The sequence below is a fragment of the Odontesthes bonariensis genome, chromosome 2, assembly GCF_027942865.1.
Source record: "Odontesthes bonariensis isolate fOdoBon6 chromosome 2, fOdoBon6.hap1, whole genome shotgun sequence".
In the NCBI taxonomy this organism is placed as follows: Eukaryota; Metazoa; Chordata; class Actinopteri; order Atheriniformes; family Atherinopsidae; genus Odontesthes; species Odontesthes bonariensis.
In genome coordinates, this window is record NC_134507.1 from 7,215,329 (window position 1) to 7,236,961 (window position 21,633).

Sequence of the window (21,633 nt, forward strand, 5' to 3'; positions counted from 1 at the left end):
GATATTTCTTAAAATATCCTTTAAACCTGATAAACTGATTAAAATACTGTTTTAGGTACAAGGTTTCAAATGAAAGAATCAAACTGAACCCAAACAGACTTTTTAATTGTAAAGAAAACCATAACAATGGTTACTGTTAGTAAGCTAAGCTAGCAGCACACTTTTTTAACGTTAGAGAATCGTGTCATCTAACCCTCTGCAAAAAAATACATTTCTCAAAATACACACTATTTGATTAGTTAAAATAGCATGTACATTTAATATATTCTCCAAAATATCCTTAAAAAAGAAGTGTAAAGTCCCCTTCAGCAAGTTTCACATTTATTAGTGTAATTGTTAGTGGCAAAAAGCCAAAAACTGCTTGTGAACTGGGTGGCATCCAGCTGTGAAGGTTCTGCACAAAATGCATCAGGATTAATCTGCGGCAGGATGGTGCTGACTCAGGTGTTCCCTCACTCTCAGGCTCTTTTCACCACATGTGCAAAATGAAAAACAGTCCCTTGTTTACCTTCATCTATGTCAGGGGGGAGGCCTCCGACAAAAACTTTTCTAGAGTAGCGCTCCATCCTCTCTCCGTTCTGACAGCGGGTTGGCGAGTTCAGGCCCGGAGTCATGGAGGGGTCACCGTGGCCGTCGTCGAGGAAGCCATCTTCAAAGGGAAAAAGACAGGAACGACCTGGGAGGAGAGGAAGAGAAAGGGACACCAGGAAGACGGATAGGAAAAACAGGGGGAGACAGAGAGGTGCGAGAACATGAAATAAGAAGGGAGGGAGGGTGTGAGTATTTTTCACATATGGAAGCTGTTACAGCAGCAGCAGTTTGGATATTAGAGATTACCATCATAAGTTTGGTTAAATTCTTTTTTCATCAAAATTTATATACTTTCAGTCAGACTCTTATGCGATTAAGGTGTCCTGTAACACTTTCATGAGCCGATTCGTGTTTCATTCTCATGCACTACAAGTACATTAAGACTTCAAGTTCTTTTTCATTTGGTGTAATGGTTTCCCACCGCGTACCAATTGAGAATCTTATCTTTCAACACATGTAAAACTGATGAGGAAAAAAGGTATCCACGCCTCTAGATAATCTTGCAATCTTTTACAGGGGTTTTGAACAACAATTCTTCAGACTATCTGAAGTTCTTTTAGAGTTTTCCTTTACACATTAGCTGCTTGTTCACTTGTTTTAAGTCCAGTACTAAGACCTGACCATTTTCAGAGGAATTGTTTTTTTGTTTGTCAAGATAATTTACACTAAGCCTGTTGACTTGACGCTAGAAAAAATTAATTATTGTGCGAGTCCGGCTAAAACCAGATTGGCACATACACATGTTTGTCTAAGCAAAATCACATAAAGTCAAAGCTCTGACAGCCAAACTAACAGATGTTGGGGTTGGAGATCGAATCACTTCTTGCATGAATATGCTTAACTAAACTCAACTGGGCCTAGGCGGTCCACACAACTCCAGAGTTCTATCTTTTTGTAAAAAAACTAAAGTGTAAATGTATGTTTACACAATGGAATACCGAAAAAAAGCTGCTCTCATTCACATGTTTTTCTGAATGATTTGCTAGACGGATAAATGAGTCAGAAATTGTGACCATTAAAGTAAACTAAAAGAACAGGTCTGTGCAGTGGTTTGGGCTCTACTTGTACAATAAGAAGCAGCAGAATATCTTGAATATTTATTGAACGAGCCGCAGCGTCACAGTTTCGGACAGACTTTGGTCAAATTCAGCTCCTGTGCACTCATACTGGGACAAAGGTGTTGGTCTAGTTAAATAGCAAAGTGGAGATGTAACCGTAGCTCGACTCAGCAGATGCACTGCTGTGCTAACTGATCTATTTTTCCCTCAACCATAAAAAAAAAGCACCCAACTCAAGGGATGAATCAGTGTTGTGTCTACACATAACAGAACTGTATTGCCATTCAATTTTGCACGTTTTGATTAGTTGCTGCACCTATTCACCATTTTCCTGCCAGATAAAAATAAATTAGAGGTGGCTCAAGACTTTTGCACAGTAGGCTACAGTGCAGAAAAAGACCAGAAAAATAAAAAGGCCAGAATTATGTGGGGAAGGTATACAATATTCCCCTTTCATGTGGAAAGATTCTCAAACGATGCATACGGCTGTAATATTATGGAGTATTTGTACGGTTGGCTGGTGTTTATTTCAAAATCTAATCAGAAGTTTAATATGGCGCTACAACGCGGTAATGATTCTTACTCCTAAACACCATTACAGCAGCAGTCAGTTCACTGAACTGAAACACATTATGAGAATGGATGGACTGTGGATCAACCATCTTTTAGTTCCACTGCAAATTAGCAAAGAAAAATAGAATTTTAAATGGTATATTTTAGTTTGTTTAGGTGTTGTTGTTGACTACACAGTCACGTGTCTCTTTGCTTTTTAACAGTAATACTGCCTCCCAAGACTTTTCATGTCAAGACCCGACGAGCACTTTTTGTTGAAAGCAACCTGATCAAGACGACATTCCCTTCACAGTTCCAACAAGTTTTCCCCAAAGCCCATGACTTCACAAATGTCACACAGCAGTCTTGCTCAAGAAAAACTGAATCAATTAAACAGCAAATCAAATCATAGATGAGTAATGTTTCCAAGCACACGTCTTTGCCCTCGAGATGATGGATTACTGAGTCAGAGCACTCTGTCCGGAATCCCTTCAAATCAATTTTGAAATCATTCCAATCAAAGTCAATATTAGTTGTATCATGTGTATATATATATAGATATATATCTATATATAGATATATATAGATATATATATATACACATACAGACAGGTAGTAAACTGACTCAGAGGGAAGAGAAAAGCAAGAGATTTGTTTTCCCCCTCTCATCATCAAGCAGATTCATTCAGACAGATTTGATGGACCCCTGCCCCTTCCTGATTAAGCACAAATGATGGGAAATAATGTGTCAAAATTAATATGATTTCATTCAATCACAGCACAGATTCAAAGCAGAGAGTGACACCACACTAAGACCCCCCTCAGCCTCGATGCGAGACACGGCTGGAATGGCAAGCAGAAAACCCAGAGAAAATGCCACACGTTACCTCTTCTGCGGCCATAGCTCCGGGCTGTCAGTGCAGTGTGTGGAGCGGGAGGGGGGAGGGAGGGAGGGATGGGGGGGGTGGTTGGTGGGGGGGCAAGGAGAGACAGAGGGTTGGGGCAGGAACAAGAACAGGAAAGAGATACAGAGATATGGGTTTTGTGGAAATAAACCAAACCAAGAACATCTCTAAGGCAACAGTGAAACAGCAGATGACCACACCTAATCTTCAGCAATGGAACGAGTGATTATGGCAGCCTGGCACCGGCCCACGGTAAACCTGCTGCACCTGCCTTGGCAACAGAGGCGTGCAGATGCTGCCCGGCGGGGAGGACCGATAGCCACGGAAACGACCGAGGTACTTAGCAGCATAATGTAACGCCACATAGCTGGAGATTATAATCTCTATTTAATGAACCCGGAATGGCTAGAGTCCCTGATAATCTTCTGTGAATATTCACAAATGAGGCCATAAAGCTGAGTGCACGTAGGGCAGGAGGCTGAGCAGGTTAGTCATTATCATGGCCGTGGTGAAATATTAAAATTGCTGTAGTGTCAGAAAGGGCAGGCCAGGTGCGAGTGGAAACTTCCCAGGGGATAAGGAGGGTGTTAGGACATGGCTGGAAGACCTCACGCTATGAGAAAAACATGGAAAGAGGAGGAGGGCCATTGTGTGGTTGGCTGTGTTGTCACACCTGAGCAGGTCTGCATCTGGAGCAGGGCAAAAGTACAGTCCACTGCAGGTTATAGGAGCCAGTTCTTAAAAGCACTCGACTTATCTTTGAACACAAGTGCTGATTTCACTGCCATGACTTGGCAAGTTGGAAAGAAACTATGTTCTCCTGTACATTAAAAAAATAAAAAAATCTTATAACATACTTCTATAAATCAAGCTCAACATTATTCATACCCGCGTCCATTCTTCTACCATCCTTGGCAACTAGTGGCAAAGCCTTCATTTGCCATCAAAGAGCTCAACGCCATTGTTTAGCAGCTTCACTTGGATTTTTGGACCACTCCTCTTTGGCAACGATCTCCAGGTCTTTGAGGTTGGAAGGCTTTCCTGCCATCACTATGGTGTGGATAACCTTTGACCAAATTATGGAATCGCCACTCTTTGAGGATGTTGATTCAGGAGTTATATTTTGTAGAGACATTCTGGCTTTGTAAAACATACTGTAAACATACTGCTTTGTTACAGGCCATTCATTTCAATTTGATGACCATTTCATTGAGTTTCTTTCCTAAAGGAGAGTTTGATGCTCTTTGCTCTTTTGGAATCCTCATCCTTAAAAACTCGGCATTACCAGCCCTCCTTTCGGACTGATGGAAGGATGAAAGTGTCCAAAACTTCATTGTCAATCATGTGTTTTCACCTGACATGAACTCCCTATCATCAGTGACTGTTGAAAGTTGCTTTACAGCCATCTTTATGTTTCACTGGACCTGCACCAAACAAAAGTTCTGGCATGATCTCCTTGACCACTGCAGATACATGATTCCCCACTGAATATCACTTTCATCCACGGTCCATTAAAGCTTCTCTCTAGCCCCCCTGTAATATTGTTTTCTAGTGTTTGTTTAGCTGTTAGTGATGGTTCACATTTTGCTTCTGGATGGAAATCCCATTTCCTTCAGCTGGAGCGGCACATTTTTCATTTTCAGGCATAACCTCTTTGAGTTTTCTGACGCTTTGATGTCTTCCACGGTCGACCTGTACGTCTTCCTTTTACAACCTTCCCTTTTTGTTTGCGCTTGCTTCAAATTTTAGACACAGCTGACCCTTTGGCCTCACTCTTTCTAGAAGGCAGTTCAGCTTGGAGTCTTGTAATCATTCCCACTGTTTTGACTGACAGATGTCTAGGTGCTGCCATGTTTCCCGTCAGTCAGCCAGGTGCAACAGCTTGTTAACCTCTGAAAGCGCTCTCTCTTATCTGCCGACTAATTTTGCGTGTTTTGACTTGGCTAAACATGCTAATTACAAGGTGATTCCATCTTTTGGCCAAGGGTTGTAGTTCCTTACAGAGATTCTGGGTGGAATTCAGGTTGCTCGGCTCTAATAAAATCCTGAGTTCATAACAGCATCACCCGACAATATCGCCATGCAAGCAAACGTCTCTGCAGTTAAATTCGGAGAGTACATGTATGATAATCTCCCACAGAGAGCGTTAGAATCAGGAGAATGTCTGAACATTTTCACAGTCCACAGTATCGTGGCAATCGACATACTCCGGTCAATGACTCGATTCCCTTCAGGAGCACGTATACTGGAACAAGGACGGTGGTGAAATTGCAAGTCAAGTTGCTTGGACACGGGGACGTGCAATGCATGTGATGACAGAAAGAAGAGGTGGTTTATTCAGCCTCTTAAATAAAGTGGAAATTGTTTCATAAGAGGAAGAGGTCCAAAGTCTCAGAATAAACATGCAAAAAGCTTGTAAATAATTATCATTCAATTATCCCAGAGAAAGAATCCTCAGATATGAACTTATTAGATACATTAAAATGTTCGGGATGAAGCTACCAAGTGGACCTGAGTAGCTTTTTCTTTCTTTCTTTCTTTCTTTCTTTCTTTCTGTTTCTAAGATGAAAATGAACTTTCACATTCAATAAAGCTTTATAGACAAAAAAGGACCTACCTAATCTTGTTTCAGGGTTGTGTTTGAGTGTCCCCGCCCCCCCATCTCTGAAATGTTCCCACTAACAATTTCGAAGAGAATCCTGCTGTGCCGCTAAATGAGCCCACAAAAGTGGCAAAGTGTGGTTTAAGACAGTGCAAATGCCAACAAACAGCAGGAACTGAGCACCAAGCAGACCCTCCTGCACCTCTAAACTCATCAGTCACAAAAGCAGACTTGTCGCCTCAAAAACTAATATGGGCTTTTGCATTGAGAGGGCTCCATTATGTGACGTGCCCCTTTGGCTTTTACTCAGTGAGTATATTGTCTCTGAGCCTCTTCTCCCTGGCTATGGTTTCATTAAAAAAGATCCGTCTCTTCGAACCAAAAAAAAAAAACAACCTCAGGCTGTCTCTCTGCAGCTTTGCCCTCTCACCGTCTGGCCTTGACAAAAACAAAGTCACCTAGCAACCGGGGCAAAATGAAGAGAACGTTGAGCTGGGAAAGCATCAGATGCCTCAGAGACGGAGAGAGCACAACCCAGGAGGAGAGAGAGGAGGGGAAAAGCAAGAGGTTAAGAATAAGAACAAACTTCAAACTGTGTGTGTGAGAGAAAATGTTCAAGAGGAAACTGGGCGATTCCTGTGGGCACGATGAGTTTGAAGTCTCTCCAGCTTCGCTCAGCTTGAGAGCCTCAAAGACAATTCTATTACGCTTTCAAGTAAACAACAACAATAAATCTTGATGGGGGAGCTTTGCTTAATATTCTCCACTCTTTCTTCTCCAGTTCAATTGTTGCTGCCATCCGTAGAAAGTACAACCCTTACAGATTCACACAGCGTGACGCCCCAAAGTTAATGGGAAGAAACGGAGGGAAAACGCTGAGTAAAAGTCTTCCGTTTGAAACCAAAGCGTTCCTGTCTGCAGGCATCACAGACTACAGTGGAGACGGCCAGCTCTGACAGACTTAGAAGATCCGGACAGATCTGTGCTCGCCTCAGCGGAATCCCATGACACAACGGTTTAACATCAATCTGAGATACGATTTCCAGGGAGACAGATGATAAAAAAAAACAGCAAAAAAGAGCAAATGGCTCGACTTTTTGGCTTAACTTAAAAAAATATCCGACTTTACCAATTTCTATACCCTTTGGAATGACCGAATATGCCCAAAAAGGATCACCAGTTGCCTAAGACGCTCTTAACCTTATGCCGAGATTTGGACCCAATAAGGAAAAACATGACAGACTCGAGCAGCAACGAGAGGATCAAGTCAAAAAGCCAAAGTCGGGGATATGGAAGAGGAAAACAAATACCCAATCTCATCCAAAGACAGATGAGGAGCACTGAGAAAGTCAAACCCAGGCCCAGAAAATTCGGGGGCACCTATTTAGCAGCATATGACATCAAGAACCTTCCCTCCCTGGTTCTGTCACTGTTGGTCATCTGCCCGCTGACGAGGAATATAGTCTTACATGCAGGGGTATTTTTAGAAGTGCTATTCACAGGTCGAGTGTGCTTCCCACAGTGCTAAGAGGTCTGTCCTGGTTTATAGTGTCAGGGAATCCAGGCCTTAGCAAAGAACAGCAAGGTGCGCCTGATCTGTATCCCTGTTGAGAGGGCACATTTATCATGAAACTCCCTCCCGCTCCTGGTTATGTTTTGAAAGCAGAAGGCAAAAAGCAGCTGCAGTTTAGTGTATATAAAGTGTTTATGACTAATTCCTACAACACAAGTGTGACTTACTATTCAACGGCATTATGTGGTCTGCTCCGGGATGATGGAAGTTGAGTCCCATTCGTCCTGTTGAGGAAAAAGAAGAGAAAAGATGATGAAAAAGAGGAACGTATTTGATAGAAGTTGGCCTGTCCACTGATATTCATTTTTAATTTCCCCACTCTGCCGTGTGCACGGGGGAAACTGCTGCGCTAAAATCCTTTGCCCGCCCTTCGTTCCTTTATGTTTTTGCTTCAAAGCGCCCGGAGCTTTTTGAATTCTTCTTCTAGTTCCAGTTCTCAGGGCTTTCTGAAGATCTTTTTTGACGTTTTTCGAATTTTCCAGTCCAGTCCTCTTACCTGACAAATTTCAGAGGCATGTGATGTTTCGCCCGTTAAGCCACTTCACACTGACCTAAGAATCATTCAACCAGAAAAATGGCACTTACAGTGACTCATCAGAAATGGTCCCAATTGGAAGGATGTCTGTAAAGAAGCCATTTTTTAGGAAGAGAAAATAGGATAAAAGGCCTGATCTGAAGCTCATACCAAAAATGGACTTTCGAGTTTATTAGAATTGTACTAGAATTGGGTGGGATCAGTGGGCTGCTGCTCCCATTCACCGTTTTTCTCGCATTATATAAAGAAACGAGTGGCGACTCAAGACTTTAGCACAGTACAGTATGATGGACATGAAATTAATAGATTACTCTAATAGATCCACCAAACATGAACCAATAGGAGGAAGGACACACAGAGACAGCAGATATGGAAAAACAATGTGGAAACACACATTCCTTTATTGTCACATATCTTATAACAGCTACGAGGCTAGGAATCCAACATGGCTACTATGGTGACAATGTGTGCGTGGGCCCATCTGTCAGTGCTTTCATAGAAATAGGGGTGGTGTGGGACATGTAAAAGGAAGACTTCCAGGTTATCTCTGCCTCCGCTGTCTTGCTCACACAGAACGCGGCAAGGAAAACAAACTCGCAGAAAAAAGCCAAGAGAAGACACTGCCGTTTCACCGTCAGCATCAGTCACAGTGGCAGCTGCCGAGCAGAGCACTTGAGATTAGAAACAACAGCAGCTCTCAGCCCACTCGAGCCTAATTTCCCGCGAGCGCATCTCACGCATCAACATTTGGCGAATTTGCTTTGCGATTCAACCAACTTAAGGTGTGTTGCTGACCTTAACACTTAAGTGTGGTCAAAGTTAAAAGGTGTGGGCGGGGTAATGGGTTAATGCGTTAATATTTCCCTTGACATGGACATAATGCTTGCTGCTGTGGCGTAAACAAGGCGGCTCATCAACAGTTTCATAATTCGGCCACAGAAATCAGACAAGGGGGGGGAAGTGGGGCGGGCCCCTTCCTGGCTTGCAAACAAGGGTGGAGCTGGGAGTTAGTCCTGGTTGAAAACTGGAGAGGCAGGCCTGAAGGGGGGGGGGGGGCAGCCACCCTGAAGTTCCACAGATGTGGATTGCCACACTTCTCTCAGAATAGTGAGAATCCAGGCAACACTGCTACTCGGGGGCAAAGAGAGTGTGGCCAGCCCATCGCATGCACGCACAGGTTTGCATGAACACGTGGACGCGTGCGACAGGTATGACCGGTGTCAGATTCTTGTCGCCGTCTCCAGCCGATAATCACAAAGATACTGAAGTTTAGAAATGAAAAGCGTGTCGTGCCCTGACTCATAAGGGCGTTATTTAACTCTCCCCGGAAAGATCTCTGGCCCTTCTCTTGTTTTCTCTGTCTCACCACCACATCATCTGATGGTTGAGCCAGGCTGCTATCCAAGTTCAACAGCCCCAAGGGATGGCAGAGCAGAAAGGGGCATTGGTAAACGTGTGGGTGGTTTGTTTGTTAGCTCTCCCGCCACATTACAAGGTCTCGGCTCAAACATATGACTGGCTGAAGGGCTCTTCACAGAGAATCCCTTTTACCTCAAAAGCAGGTCATCCACTTTAACCTAGTACAACCGCATACAAAGAAGAGAAGATGATAAGACCAGATTACAACACACTACATTGAAAACAGTCGCAATCAAACCCATGACTTTGCTAATTGGAAAGCAAATGTTGCAACAAACACGAGGCCTGGGCTTGACTTTCTGTCTATATTAGATATTTCGGGTGACATGGGGGGGGGGCAGACAGTTGCCTTCCCGAAGCCTTTAAATAACTCCGGGCATGTGCCATCTGTTTCCCTCAGGAGCTGCGTGGCACAGCCTGAGGGGCCTCTGGGTTGTTGCTGTTCGGGTGACATTTCCTCGCTGAGAGCCCGAGCTATTCTCAACCTCTCCGTGGTGGTCGCGCAGCAGCATCGGCCCCTCGGAGCGAGAACCCACCCGTCGGCTTCCTGGTTCACCGATCAAACGGCAGCTCCCCTTCGCATGCCTGACCCGATCTGCCAAGTGGACAATGACATCGCTGTGACTGCTTTGTTAGCGAGGGTAAAGGGTAGGGAGTCGATTAGCTTGACAAGACTGGTCGCAATCCCTTTGGGATGTACTTCCCTTAAGCGGGAGTGCCAAACGTTTCACTGTGGGGGAGGGTTAAGATGAGCTGTCAAAAAGAAGCTCCTCTCAGCTGCTTTGGTCATGCGCTACTGCCTCTGGTCTACATTACAGCACACACTTAATCCCCGAGAAAACACCTCCAGGAGAAAACACTAACAGAGGTTATGAGCAAAGAGTGGGTGTGTGCCAAAGGCAAGCTGTGGAAAGGTCTGTCCGTTTGGGAAAAAAAAAGAAAAAATCCTTCTGACAGACACAGAAATCTTCAATTAACAACACCGCACGAGCAGAGAAAGGGAAACAAAAAGTGCTGCAGGAAAACCTGGCGAGAGTTATTTTCTGTACTTGTCTTTTTGCCCTTGTGACCGACTTTATGCATTTCATAGCAGCTTGAGCTGAAAATAACATCGCTAAACACAATGACGGAAGGTGGGGAAAAGCTCCTGAGGACTTATGAGCCAGACATAACACCTTTATAAAAATGCACAGTATGCTAACAAATGATAAGGGTGTATCTAAAGATGGAAACAACAACTATCTGCACAGCAACCAGAAATCCAGAGCCACTCATCTCTCTACTTACAGGTACAGCAATGTGTTGACGCATCTACAAAAATACACAAAAATCACAGTATATAAGGCTGAAACAGAGTTGGCACAGTTCTAATGAGCTTTAAAGTCAATATTTGACACGACCACCTTTATTTGTCCCACTTCTTAACCACATCGTTTTGGCTCTTTGGAAGCAAAATGTAAAGAAATGAGTGCGGCTCAAGACTTCTCTGCATAGCTTGCTCAATGACAGTAAAAAAAAAAAGATGACAAAACTCTTAAGTACCTTTGAAATAATAGGAGAGACTTCCCTGTTAACCCCGCTGTCCTACTTGGCAGACACTCACACTTTCAGCAGCAATTCAGTTGGCGAGATCTGGATAAACTGCTATTTTAATTAAAAAAAAAAAAAAATAATAAATCAAGCCCAGACTTGTTCCGTAGCCTCGACAGGATATGCTTGGTCATGGTTACGGGAGTCACCACAACAAAACAAAAGTATTCTGACAACGTTGTTTATTGCAAGCACGGTGCAATCTACCCTTTCGCACAGCTAATAAACCCATCATCTTATCTCGGCGCAGTCATTACAGGCCGTTGAAAGTGCAGGACATCCCTGCTTGACACGAAACCATCCCGTGTGTCGCTGACTGCGAGGCCTGAAAAGTTTGAGAGGTCAAAAGAAGCTTCAAAACCAGGTCGGGAAATTTGCCCAGCCAGATTTAACTTCACGTTGGGCCGATCTGACCCTTTCCTGCGCCCGAGCAAGACGAGCCTGTATGAAAGCAGTGCGATCTGCACTCGAATCCTCATGTTTAAAACTCTGTCCTTAACCTAAACCTTCTCGGAGGTCCTTCGAAGCAAAACTTTTTCCTGTGAAGATATAGAAGTGCAACATCTAGGCTGTACTTTTGCGGAAAAAAACCCAAAACAAACAAACTTACCCTTACCCACTTACTCTTTTTGGAGAAGAACTACCCAAAATAGACCTGCGCTGTGCTTGAAATTCATGTTTTCCACTGACCGCTGGCCCTGTCAACAAGTGCAACGGAGCCAGTGTTTGCTTTCCTCTCAACCACTTCCTTGAGTTAGGGCTCTTCTACGGTAACATTATGCCATTTCCAATCCACTGTTTAAGCAATTCGTTAGGCACGGGCTGCGATCAGCAGCTTATACTTACATACTTTCTTATAAGGACTGATACCTGTACGGACTGAGTGTAATCTATTCTCCCATTTAACAATAAGCCCAATCATCAAAGGCTGAACTACAGCTTTAACCAGTTAATGCAAAAAAGTAGCTTGTTATAAAGAATAAACAGAAATTGCAGTAATTCAAAATTCAAGCCCTCTGAGAGCTGCGTTCAAGCACACAGACACACACACACACACACACGCACACACACATACACACACACACACACAATGCAGATTGCAACTGACATATGAGTAAGACCATGTGAGTCATAGCAGCTGAGGTGGCCTTGTGTTCGTGTTCAGACCAACACAATGGGTGGAGGAGGCCCCGCACACAGCTTCCACGGGGACCACAGGGACTTCTTATCACTTGTGGATGTCTCAAGTGGTTAGCGACAACATCTGTGAGACTGTGTGTGCGTGTTCGTGTAACCGTGTGCGCGAGGGGTGGCTGCACAGCGCAGGCAGACTATCCCATCTGCTGAGCCCATCTTGTCCCCGAGACAATGAGGACTGACGGCCTGAGATAGTGGAGTGTGAGGTGAGAGTGCTGCGCGTGGAATGTCACAGTTGATTTGCATGTCGGGGACAGTTTGGACGTGCGTTTCCTGCATGTGCTCGTGTGTGTGTGTGTGTGTGTGTGTGTTTGAGTGTGATGCCTCTGCTGGCAGCAGAGGTGGTGGCTATTGTCAAACTGGCTGCATTTTTCCAGGCCAAGGGGCGAGAATCTTTGATGTGTGTGTGTGTGGGGGGGGTCACGCACGTGATCTCAACTGACCCAGTTCAGAAACTACATGAGACTTGTGTCTGTTTGTGTTCGCACTGCAGCAAAAAGGGCTTGTTTGTTCAGACGTCCCCGCGGACCAGCTCCTCTCAGCCAGGAGCTTTAAGAAAGTTAAAAAAGATTCACAGCAACGTAGTGTCTCTCAACAAACTTTTTTTTTAAGCTGAGCCATCTCCAAAAAAGGGCTAAAAAAAAAAGAAAAAAGAAATAAATAAAACAGCACAACCTCACGTAGTCCTGTCCTGATAGAGAGAGGTGGAGGGTGCAGGACTCGCCTCACGCTCTCTCTGACTCCTATTTGCATCGTGCCACAAACGCTTTGTTTGTCCCTTTAAAAAAAAAAAAAAAAAAAAAAAAACACCCGCACACATACTAGAAACATATAAGGACCTATAAAAGACTCGAGTGATAACAGCTATTCCAGGCACAATGAGAAGTATGCGAGAAATGTCTGTGTTGGGATGGATGTGGGCGGGAACCATTTGGCTGGGAATGCCAAAGTCGGCCTGCTGGGTTAATTAGTTTTGACTGGTGGTTGTCAGCTGGTGAGTGGTATCCCCACAGAGGGATGCCAAGCTTAAAAACCCCACAATAAAAAGCTTAGGATTGATCTTGGATAGAAAAAGACTAAACATCTGTTAAACAAATAGAGTAGTGCTGGCAGAAAATTAACCTTAACTTTAAAGAAGGGGGGGAAACTGCCGCACCAGATCATCTCAGCTTTGCTGCTCCATGATAGTAGACCCATCTAATGTAAAAATATGAATCTACCTGGTGCGAGTCCTTAGGGTTATATAGGCATTAGAGAGAAGTTTAGTTTGTGCTCACTAATCAGTAGGATTTCTTAAATTCCATGACACGATTGGCGAGAATAACTCTTTGTTTGTGGCAACTTCGCTGCACGGGAACAGGTTCTTACAGGAAAATAACACGGAAGGAGGAGAAGCTTTTCTATCGCGGAAAGGTTTTTGCAGATCTTTATGGAGGATAAAAATGCGTCTTGTTACTTTTTTGTGGTGATTCAGACACATTTTGCACGCAAACTACGAACCGCCTCTTCTGCTGTATCAGGACGAAGCCTGGAAACATCTTAAATGAGCTGGCTGTAGCAGCACAGTGCTGTCAAATATCTCCAAACGGAATGTAGATGAGGTCTGCTAAAAAAAAAAAATAAATCTTTGCCAGATGACTTCATTCGACACATTTATGACAACATAGTTTCGCATTTGCTTTTCTGCTTTTTTTGCCAGCCTTTTACATCCGTTTGCTTTTCTCCTCTTCTGAATCGTAAAGGGACCGTTCGCCTCTTTTGACATGAAGCTGTATGACATCCCATATTAGCAACATCATTTATGAACATTTTCTTACCCCCTGCTGCGTCCTGTGAGCCGAGTTCCAGCCTCGTTTTGCCGTTGACGAAAGTAGTCCGGCTAGTTGGCTGGGGTTTAAAAAATAAAGCGTTTTGCTTCTCAAAACAATATGCGTTCAAAAGAGTGATACATTTGCATCACAAAATCGTTGTCCAGGAAAAAGTCAGACCTCACAATCGCTTGGCGCTATTTTCTCTCCCTTCGTATCACTGCGTGCTGCCGCCTGCCGACAGCTGCGCCTGTTACGGTGTTTACTGCTCGGAAGCAGGGGACTGCTCGTTCTGCACAGCACGCAGTGTGATGCAAATGTATTACTCTTTTGAACGCATATTATTTTGAGAAGCAAAACGCTTTATTTTTGTGGCCCCAGCCAACTAGCTGGACTACCTTCTTCAATGCCAAAACTCAGCTGGAACTCGGCTCACAGGACGCAGCGGGGGGGAAGTCAATGTTCATAAATGATATTGCTAGTATGGGATGTCATACAGCTTCATGTCAAAAGAGGCGAACTATCCCTTTAATACAACCGAATTGCCAATAAAGCTGCTCTACATCACATGTCTTTCTGTTCCGGGTGTCGGACGAGGAAACAAGTGGCCCGCAAAGACTTTGTGTTCACCCACAATCTCTTCTTGTGAGCTTCTGCTCCGCTCTAATAAAGAATCAAAAAAAATTCTCCCTTAAGCGACGCGTCATCTGACACAACCACCCCTTCACTGAATGAAAGTCTGTGCAGTGATTTCACTTGAACTGACATGTACCGTGATTATCTCGCTACTTCCTGCTCACTTGTATGCAAAGTACACACACACAGCAGACCACTACACCCTGCCCTCACGCAGCAATATTTGCATATATCTCCTCGTAAGACGGAGAATGTTTGCCTGGAAAGTCACTAGATCAGTCGCTTGTTGCTTTTTTTTTTCCACATCAGCAGCACGCGCAAGCTTCAACTTTAATGAGGCAATTATGTCTTGCGATTCAAGAACGCCTGCTGATTGAAAAGCGTCCGCTTTGATTGGGAGACGCCCACCTCTGCTCTGCACACACCTCCGACCGAATCCTCTTCCTAGGGTTCTGGCTTGCAATCTGGCATCACTCCAATGAAATTATGTCACAGAAAATGCCAGCAAGTGCATAAAGAGATCAGAAAAACTTTGCGAGATACAATAAAGATTAAATAGATGAAAAAAAGGAATAAAGTCTTCGCTGCGACTGCCTCATTGTCCGCTGAAAATTTTCTGTCTGGGGTAGATGAATCGACTACAGCTAATAAACAAATTCACTTCCAGTTCAATTAACCTGTTCCCACTGGACATTACACTTACACTCTTTCCCTAAAACAAAAGGAAGATGGCCCAGACCTCTAATTGTTAGGTTGCAACAAAAAGTCTCTTCCTACGTGTTGTTTTTGTGTAACATGCCAAACTGTGGTCTGAATCAGCTCATGAGCTGAAACCCACGGCCCTCCTCAGACACCGCGTAGGTATGCTGACGGGGTGGAGTCCTCCGTGGTGAGCAGAGTCGCTCTGCATGACGACGGCCGGGTAAAGCACGCACAGATCCCGCACCACCCTCCCTGGCTTTTCTCATATCTCCTCTGCGTTTGTTGTGCTTTGGCAAACACCGACCAGGGAAGCCCTGCTGGACGTTACGACACCTTTCCAGTGAGGCTGATTACAGGGATGATCACTTTGCTGAAACAACGCACACAAGATTTGGAAAAACAAGCCCCGTGGATGGGAAATTGACATGCTCTGCCCATTGTGCACTCCTCCCACCAATCTTTCCATTGTTAAGATGGGAAGGCCCCATCTGGGAGGCAGAAGTTTTTACAATGGACACGTGACTTGCGCTGCAAAAATATTGACTTAGAAAGCCTGACAGACACAAGACGGCCTTAAAAGGGTGTGAAGAGAGATTTCTTAAGCTTGTATGATTCCAAAGGTTCTTAATATTTCCCAAGGAGATAAAACAGCATGACGTTTGTCTGAGGCGGCGTTTCACCGTAAAGGGAAATCTCTGCATCAATGTTGCTTAGCAACACCGACTTAATCCTCGGGCTATCTTTTCTCAAATGTGACATAAAGACTAAATCTGCTTGATTTTGATCACCAAATGCAACAAACAACAACAACAACAAAAAAGGCACAAAAGAAAGCAATTTGTGGATAAAAAAAAACAATAATTACGTTCACATTACAGTTTCTTCGGTCCACTACACACGTAAATTATGTGAGATTTTGCAGGTAAGGTTCATTATAACAAATTACTCATTTCTCTTTCAAGCACAACAAGATGATCCAAACTGGACTGATTTGGCAAATAAAAAAAAGAACAAATCCAAGATGATATATGCCCATGAAACAAAGAACGCAAAAAAAAAAAAAAAAAAGAAGCAACCTAAAGACGGTAAACATGGACGTATGAATATTCCTAACCTGCAAAATGATTCCTCCATATAATATCAGCGATAGTCATTGGTGGGCCACCGGCAGGGTGTGGTTTACCTTTGTCGTGATCAGTCCTTATCATATCCATTAAGGAATTCTCCAAAGAGTGCAAGCTAAAAGCATCGAAGGGCCGATTCCGGTCCTGAAACACACACACAAAAAAAAACAAAAAAAAAGGGAAGAGGGTCAGTATTAGAGTAAACATAGTGGATCATATACAAAATGAGGTACGGGTGTCAGGATTGGGTATAAAAGGAGCATCATCCAAAGGATAAGTTGGATGGATGGATCATGACTCATTGCTTTGTGCCAAAAATCGGTTAGTTTCATTACTGACTAACAAAAAATATTTCTCAATACAAAATTACAAAGAAATTTGGTCTTTTGACATCAACATGATATTGTGAAATAAAATTAAAGGTATCTATCCATCTAAGCGTTTAAAGACCAAGGACTGAAACCACTGCTGGACAGCTGTGACCTTGGAACCCTCAGGCAGCACTGCATGAGATACCATCATGCCACCATGATCAATATAGCCACATAGGCTTGGGAGTCACTTGGAAAACGATTGTCACTAAATTCATCCCGCTGCTGCATATATCGACTCTACAAAGGAAAGCCACCAAGCTCTCTGGGAACAAGCTCATCTCGTGCTCTGAGGTCAGATGGGGGCTCGTTTCAGCTGGTTATGGGCTGGGATGATATGGGGGCGGGGTCTTCGGTGTTCATAGCGTCGATGACTTCCACATGTGTGAAGCTACCATTGATGCAGAGGTGTATATTAGAAATTAGAGAGACATATACTACCATCAAGGTAGTTATATTTAGTGAGTCCCTCGCCGGGATTTGAGATTTTTTGCACATTTCTCCCGCACGGCAGTGTTGAATATCTCAAAAATAATTGCTACGCCTCGACAAACGACCTGTGATATCTGCCTCACAAACAAACAGAGGGCAGCTGTCTTCGAAACCAACCAAACTTCAATTTGGCCTTTGAGTCTCACCGTTGAAACTCCGGTTGGTTACCTCGAGGGCAGATGACTAGTAAAAACCTGCATGTACAGACAGCACCTGTTTTTGTTGAAAAAGACAAGACAGGCTCAGCCCGGCCTGTATTCTTTGCCGGCTGGGCTTATGTAAATTAGGAATTGGGGGTCGAGATACTACAGCGAGAAATAGAGAGAAAGTGTGGGGATGATGGTGAACACAGCTTATACTGAGGAAAGCATTGTTTCTTATTATTATCCTTTCAGCAGTTTTTAAAGCACTTGCTCTGAATGCAGTCTTTTTGTCCTAGTCCTACAGAGAAAACGTTAAAATGCACTTGATTTTAATGCACTTTGTATTTATGTAAGGAGATACCGCATCTAATTCTGCTCATCTTCCAGCAGCCAGTTATAGGCCTGTCGGCTATTCAGTAGTGGGGCCAAGTAAAACATTTGATGTAGAATTGTTGGACTGTCAGCACTCGGTGCTACATAAACTTGTTCATAGTTTTGTAACTGATTTATTCCTTGAAGCATGAATATTAATTATTTGGTGCAACGCCTTGATTTTTGGTGAGGTAAGTACGCAGCCATAACGGCAATGGTACAAAATATTGGCCGAATCATTTCTTTCGGTGTTTCAGTTCAATTCAATTCAATTCATTTTTATTTATATAGCGTGAAATACAACAAATGTCATCTCAAGGTTGCGTTTCCTAATTTTTCGATTTCGGCCAAAAGATTTAATTTCGGTGCATCCCTTGTAAAAGTGGTCATGTAGCAATCACTTTTATGTCAATCAACCAAAATCCATCACGATACATCAAGAGTCATTTCAATTCACCAAACTGGGCTGCCAACATTGGGCTGGACACTGCTGCTATTGATGCTGCTGGAGCTAACACCAGTTCTTCTACTAAAACTACAAGGACGCAATTAGGACATATTACACTGAAGAAGATTAAAGGTCTAAAATGTTAAAAAAAAAAATTAAAAAAACTATTAATAAAACCAACCAAACAAGAACTTAGAATTGTTGTCGAATCTATCCGACAGGACATCGGTTCCATCCGATCCAACAGGTTTTGAACCTGCCCTCAAGACTTTAAGCTAGTTTACGCTCGGCCTCTATGTTCTGTTTGGTTTCATCTCCAGAACCTCTTCGACCTCTTCAACGAGTCTGGTTGCGTCCGCAAGACTGGCCACCCTAACCCGGAACACCTTAAAGAGGGGCCTGCTCGCTGCTGATTACATGTTTCCTGAATGGGTTCACAAGAGCGACATGTGTGCCAAAGGTGAGGCCGGAGAGCGCACCTAAGCAGAGCTGCAGGACTCAGCTCGGCAGCTGGCGTCTGCTGTCCGAGCTGGAGCCACATTGTTTTCACACCACGGCTATTGTTGCCCATTCGGCTGAGCATTCAAAAGTGTTATTCCCCCCACTCTGGACCCGACAGCGCCACACAGATAAAAATCTGCCCACTTGGTGCAAACGGTAAACACTTAAAACGCTGAGCTTTCAGTTTCCTCCGCCTCTTTCCCTCCGCTCTGACACATGTGGACGAACACGGTGACGGGCGGCCGCCCGGAGAGCTCACTGCAGTCAAATAACCTGAAGAGATAACATATACAATCATCCCAAACAGACTTTGCTCTTGGAACACATCGAAACGGCCAGTGGAGCGTGGAATGCCGGTTCACGTTGACCTATCTTGATTACAGAGCAGCTCATCTTTCCTCGTGACACATAAACAAGATACAGCAGCATTTATGGAGATAAGAAAAAGAATAAGCATTCAAGATAAGGCTAAATACCTGTTTTCAGATAAATAAAGTCTGCTCAGGAAGAATTAGGGTTGCCAGATTTAGAAGCAGATGTGAAAGCTCTACAGAGATTGTGGGATCATACTGTACACCAGGGTTGGGAATCCAAGCCTTGAAGGGCGCTATGTAGGTTCAAGAATTCCCTCATTGGACAGGCGGCCATTTTGCAAATAAAAGAATATCTCTCCGCCAGGACCTTTGTATGTGTTTAGTTGTGAGCCAACTTAAACATCTACATGAATAGGTAATCATTTATGTGAGAAGGTTTCCTAATACCACATAAACTAATGTCTCGAGTCCAGAATAAAGATATTTTTCCAATTTGAGCATTAAACCTCTTTTTGTTTACCTTTTTGGTATCGAAACTGAGAATCCGTGAGAATAAGAAGAATCTAAATCAGAATTGATAATATTCAAAGAATTCCCAACCAGATTATATGCAGATATTACAGTGATATAACAAGTTAAATTACATTGTTAAGGAACTTTCCAATGTTCATTCGAAAATGGGCAAGATGCAGTTCGTGAGCCCCTGGCCCTTAAAGGACAGTAACTATCTTTCCCTTATTGTTTTGTTTGTTTCTTTCTTATTTTACCAGTTAACCATGTGGTGTTTTTCCTGCTAATTTTCTGAGGACTGTTGGAGCCAGTGATTGATGGCGGTTGGAAAACCACGATAAGAACAATGAAACATCAGGCTCAGATAGAAAACAATAGTCAGAGCAAAACCACATGAGCGTAAATCCCATCGGACGCAGCTTTAAACTTGCTGGAAGTATTCGGCTTTTGACGAGGAGACCCGACCTGTCAGTCTGCCAACTAACTTCATTCCCATCCCAAGAGGACGGGACTGCCGTTACCATAGTTTTCAAATCAGCAGCTCTCCCGAGAAGCTTGTGTGACTTTGCGTTTCAGGCCTGACACCGACATGTTAAGTTGAATTCTGCACATTCCTTGGCCTTTGAGCCGGCAGCGGGCGAGTACGAGCACATATCCGAGCCCACGAGACTCAGCGTTTCAGCCTGTGGCTTCATCTGGGGCATGTGAAGTTATATCGAGGGAGTCCTAAACAATGGCAACAAGTGCAGCTGTCACCGGCGGTCCAAACGATTATGAAGGAGCAGTTGTTTGATGTGCGAGTGTAGACCCTGCCTGCTGCTCGGCTCAACAAATTTATCTGAGTTCCTCTCCAGTGAGCAGGCCAGCTGACATGTGGCACACTGACCTTGCATCCTGGTGATACCTCGTCTGCAATTATGGGTGTAAGTGTTAAGCAGCCGGGTGCGAGTTACAGTAAGGAGCCAATCGCATGGCAGAGGCACCAAAGAATGCTTTAAAAACACTGATCATATTACTCAATGACTTAAAAAACACACTGATAAAAAAGAATGATTTCTGTGCAGATGTTTATCTGATATTAAAGGAGCAGCCCACCCAAACATCAATGCACCAGTAAAAGTGATTTGAAGTGGAATCCAGCAATGTGCTTTCAGGGTTAAGGCCACTCTGTACAGGGTGACATGTGGCCCCCTGACCTTGTCTCGTGGTGATAACTCCAGCTGTAATCCAGCTAAGAGAACATATACAGATGCTTTGAAAACTGAATAATAAAGCCTAACCAGCACACGCAAAGTCGTTATCTCCTCGGAAGGCTATACATTTCAGGCCAGCTGGAATTTCACCCACCGAGTCGAGCTGCGTTTCGTCCGCACACGCACTTCTCTCCGCAGTGACAGGTCAACATTTTGGCTTGAACTTTGCCCTTTCTCTGATCGATGAACACGCGCTTCTTTTTATGCTAGTCAGTAACTTAAGGAGGGAGAACCGGGTTGGTTGACTTAATATGTAGACTTGTTTGTCAGGCAGCATTGCTAAACATAGGTCAAACTCGTGACGAACCACGGGAATAAGCCTTACAATATCCTTGCCGCTCATGTTTGTCAACTCTCCGCTTCAGACCTGCCAGTCAAGGCATAATGGAAGACTAAAATTAAGTCAAAATACTGTGGGTCCTTTAAATGGAATCTCAAGCGTGGGCTAATATTTTTCACACGTCAGTGAGGAGTATTCGATGATAAAGGCATAGGTATATAGCTTTTTCCTAACATTAATATTTGTACTTTGTTGTCCATTTGAAACAGTTCCAACCTAAAAGCTCATTTCCGTGTTAACTGTCAGCTTTTAAAAGAAAAATATCCCCATTCAGGAACTCTTTGAAGGGTTTGACCCCAAGTAAAACGAGCTTTTATGGTCAGACAGCCTCCTCACAGCAGGGACATAAACATTTATCAGTGTCAGCTCTTGTATTACTAAAACTGTTTTTTGTAAAAAAACTTTCACTAAGAGTGAATTATTATCATTTTTTTTAACCTTCCGGGTTGAACCTGCGCTCCGTTTTTAATCTCTGAAGTTTAAACTCTGCCCACTATCAAACCATAAGCCAATCAAATCGGTATATGAATGTTACCCTGAAGACTGACGTCGAAATTCCGGATATTACTCACAACATACCAGCAACATAACATCAGT

The 21,633-nt window shown here is 43.6% G+C and overlaps 1 protein-coding gene across 6 annotated transcripts in view; it reads right to left on the minus strand.

The window, feature by feature from the left end:
- The window catches only part of cpeb3 (cytoplasmic polyadenylation element binding protein 3), a 37,935-nt gene that overhangs the window by 12,672 nt on the left and 3,630 nt on the right, over positions 1 to 21,633 (minus strand). For 3 of the 6 annotated variants that reach the window (XM_075474857.1, XM_075474829.1, XM_075474810.1), the window contains 4 exons: positions 16,283 to 16,436; positions 7,449 to 7,505; positions 3,089 to 3,112; positions 509 to 676 (listed from right to left, as the gene is read on the minus strand). In XM_075474857.1, coding sequence (XP_075330972.1) covers positions 509 to 676; positions 3,089 to 3,112; positions 7,449 to 7,505; positions 16,283 to 16,436 — 403 coding nt within the window. The remainder of the gene's footprint in view (positions 1 to 508; positions 677 to 3,088; positions 3,113 to 7,448; positions 7,506 to 16,282; positions 16,437 to 21,633) is intronic. The other 3 variants (XM_075474839.1, XM_075474848.1, XM_075474819.1) reach the window with 3 other exon arrangements.